General features: G+C 35.3%; 2 protein-coding genes across 2 annotated transcripts; both read left to right on the top strand.

Annotated features, from left to right (window-relative positions):
- Positions 1-300: 300 nt before the first annotated feature.
- Positions 301-1,283, top strand: LOC102627016 (dirigent protein 4). The gene has a single exon (XM_006487373.3). The coding sequence runs from the start codon at positions 304-306 to the stop codon at positions 871-873; it is 570 nt and encodes a 189-aa protein (XP_006487436.2). The 5' UTR covers positions 301-303; the 3' UTR covers positions 874-1,283.
- Positions 1,284-2,018: 735 nt separating this feature from the next.
- Positions 2,019-2,584, top strand: LOC102618999 (dirigent protein 15). Its single transcript, XM_006495141.2, has one exon. It carries the CDS (start codon positions 2,117-2,119, stop codon positions 2,582-2,584), a length of 468 nt encoding a protein of 155 aa, XP_006495204.2. The 5' UTR covers positions 2,019-2,116.
- The last annotated feature ends 443 nt before the right edge of the window (positions 2,585-3,027 follow it).

Genomic DNA, 3,027 nt, shown 5'->3' with positions numbered 1-3,027 from the left:
AATATTATTTTAACCATGAAAAGTTCGAAGCCAACGGTTATGAAATTAACCACAAAAGTATTTTGGATAATTTTTTAAAATTTGAAGGAGGAGCGTTTACCCCAATATAACACACACAAATATTTAAATTGCACACTAAATTCAATCTTTTTCAAATCGGATCTTTGCATTTATGACTGTCGCTTCATTTGCTAATAAACGAAATGTAACGTTACATTTTAACTTTATTTAGAGTCACAAACTTATATTTATAAGCAAATCAATAACTTTGAAGGCACCAGAAATTTTTTTTTTTTTCCCAATATGAAAGCAAAGTTAACCTTGGCTTGGGTTCTCACCGTCTGTGTCACCATAACCTGGGCAGCTGCCCACGGCCAATACTACTCAAAAACGGTGCCGTACTCTCCCATGAAAGAGCAAGTCACCAACCTGCACTTCTTTTTCCATGACATCCTTGGTGGCAAAAACCCTAGTGCTGTACTTGTAGCCAAAGCCAAAAACACCACCATCGGAGACAAGTCACCGACGCCCTTTAGCACCGTGTTCGCCGTTGACGATCCACTCACAGTTGGCCCTGAGCTGACATCGGAGGTCATCGGAAACTGTCAAGGGCTCTACGCGTCGACGGGACAAGATAACTTGAGCTTGGTTGTGTATTTTGATTTTGGTTTTACAAAGGGTGAGTTCAATGGGAGTGCAATCAGTGTGTTTTCGAGGAATCCAGTGTTGGAGACGGAACGTGAGTTGGCGGTGGTCGGCGGCAGAGGGAAGTTTAGGATGGCTAGAGGTTTTGCTCAGCTTAAGACTTTTTCTGTGAATCAAACTAATGGTGATGCCATCGTTGAGTATAATGTAACTGTTTTTCATTACTAAGAGATTAGGGGTTGCATAAGGTTTCATTTCCTCAGTTTTTAAGGACTTAATGATGTCGATATGGATTCAAATCCAAGAACGCTCAAGATTGAATTATGTAATATTTAATGGATTCACATCCAAGACTGCTCAAGATTGAATTGTCCACATGATCCACTTAATTTATCTTAACCAATACAATTATGACTCATCAATTAAATTTGTATGGTGGTGGTGGCTCTATCAATACCCTTAAATATGTATCCATTTTAGTTAACTCAACGTGTTTTTTTTTTTTTTTTTACTTTTACAATTTAATTTCTTTCCCGCAATCATTCGCACTTGAAACACTCCCCTCTCTGTAACTAGCTTTCTGTCCATTCTCTTTTTGGCTGGACATGTCTCTCTCGAACAATTCTAACTGAAATGAATACCCATTGAGTAATGATACACATCTCAAAATTTTTTATGAGATTTAAGTAAATTAATTATATTATCTCACTATCCAATTGATAAATGTCACATCATTTGAGATAGACTTTGAAGATAAAATTTTAGGATGTGTACTACTCATATTCATTGGTTAATTGGTGACATATTCCAAATTTGTAATAAGCAGATATACTAATATATGTAGATCATAATCCTTCCTAAACTGTATTTATCGTAATAAGCACAAGAATGTTGATATTACTAGTTAATGAAATAAACAATAACTTTCGTATCACAAAGCTGGATATGCACAAGCACAAATGCATGCATAAATTAAAAGCTCCCAACATGAGATATCCGTATAATATTTAAAATCTTGTCTATTTTATTAAGTACTGGAGATTTGAATTCATTGAGATAAATAATTAATTATTATTACTTCTATTCACTATACCAGGCGAAATTGACGACTATCCTTGAAATGGTTGATTTTTCAATTTGTTAACTTATTTTTCCTTTCCAATTAACGGTGGATTTGTCATTAATTTGTATAATAATTAGGCCATCAAAGGAAATAAAATAAATTACTGTAGGATTTTGTTGATTATTCTTCCCTAATATATGTTAAAACCAATTAATTATAAAAAGACGATAAGGCCCTATAAATTGTTTGATTTGATTCATTGTCATTATCCTTATAAAATTATTCTGAAGAAATACATACGAGAAAAAAATGCAGAATAGGGTAATTTTTTGTTTGGCTGTGATTCTCTGCGTCGCCACCGCACCGACACAGGGTGAGTACTATTCCGAGAGCGTGGCAGCTGTCCCCATGCAGCAGAAAGTAACCAAACTCCATTTCTTCCTCCATGATATCCTCAGTGGCCAAAACCCTAGTGCAGTCATGGTAGCCCATGCTAATCTCACCGACGGCGACAAGTCGCCAACTCCATTTGGCAGCGTATTCGCAGTTGATGATGCCCTCAGAGTGGGCCCTGAATCCAATTCAGAGATCATTGGCAATGCACAAGGGCTCTATGTATCATCCAGTCAAGATGCAAACAACTTTGCCATTGTGATGTACATTGATTTTGCTTTAACAAGTGGTGAGTTTAAGGGGAGCTCGTTCAGCGTGTTTTCAAGGAATCCGGTATCGGAGCCTAGCCGTGAGTTGGCTGTGGTCGGAGGGAGAGGCAAGTTTAGAATGGCTAGAGGGTTTGCTGAGCTTAAGACTGCTTACTTCAATGGGACCACTGGTGATGCCATTATTGAGTATAATGTTAGTTTGTTTCACTACTAAAGTGAATTAATTGAGTATAATGTTATCTTCAAAATAACATTTTCCTTTACCAATATATATGTGCAACAGGGAGATTATAACTTGTATTGTGACTTCTGAGTTTGGAATAATCCAATTCTAACTAAATCGTAATTGCCACGTTTAAAGTTTCTACAAGGGAATCAAGCCTGGATTTGAACATAAACTTTGTAATATATTGTCTTTATTATTGGAGGGGTTATTTTAATCTAAATTATTGAATTAAATTTTAACAAAAATTTTGAGCAATTAATTTCAAATAATTTAATAGTGGATGAATAATCATCACTAAATATTACTTTGACTTACAATATCTACTAATGGGTTGTTTGAAATCAAAAGTTCAAAACTTATGTCAAAATTTTAAATCAATGACTTAAGTTAAAATAACCTAACCTTACTTTTTGTTAATCAAGGGAAACATC

The sequence above is a fragment of the Citrus sinensis genome, chromosome 8 (genome assembly GCF_022201045.2).
Source record: "Citrus sinensis cultivar Valencia sweet orange chromosome 8, DVS_A1.0, whole genome shotgun sequence".
NCBI lineage: Eukaryota > Viridiplantae > Streptophyta > Magnoliopsida > Sapindales > Rutaceae > Citrus > Citrus sinensis.
The sequence above is the reverse complement of the archived record's forward strand: the minus strand, read 5'-3'. Positions and strand labels throughout refer to the sequence as shown.

Excerpts from the sequence above, each read along its gene's own strand:
- LOC102618999 (XM_006495141.2), top strand. The coding sequence starts at position 2,117 with ATGCAGCAGAAAGTAACCAAACTCCATTTCTTCCTCCATGATATCCTC.
- LOC102627016 (XM_006487373.3), top strand. The coding sequence starts at position 304 with ATGAAAGCAAAGTTAACCTTGGCTTGGGTTCTCACCGTCTGTGTCACC.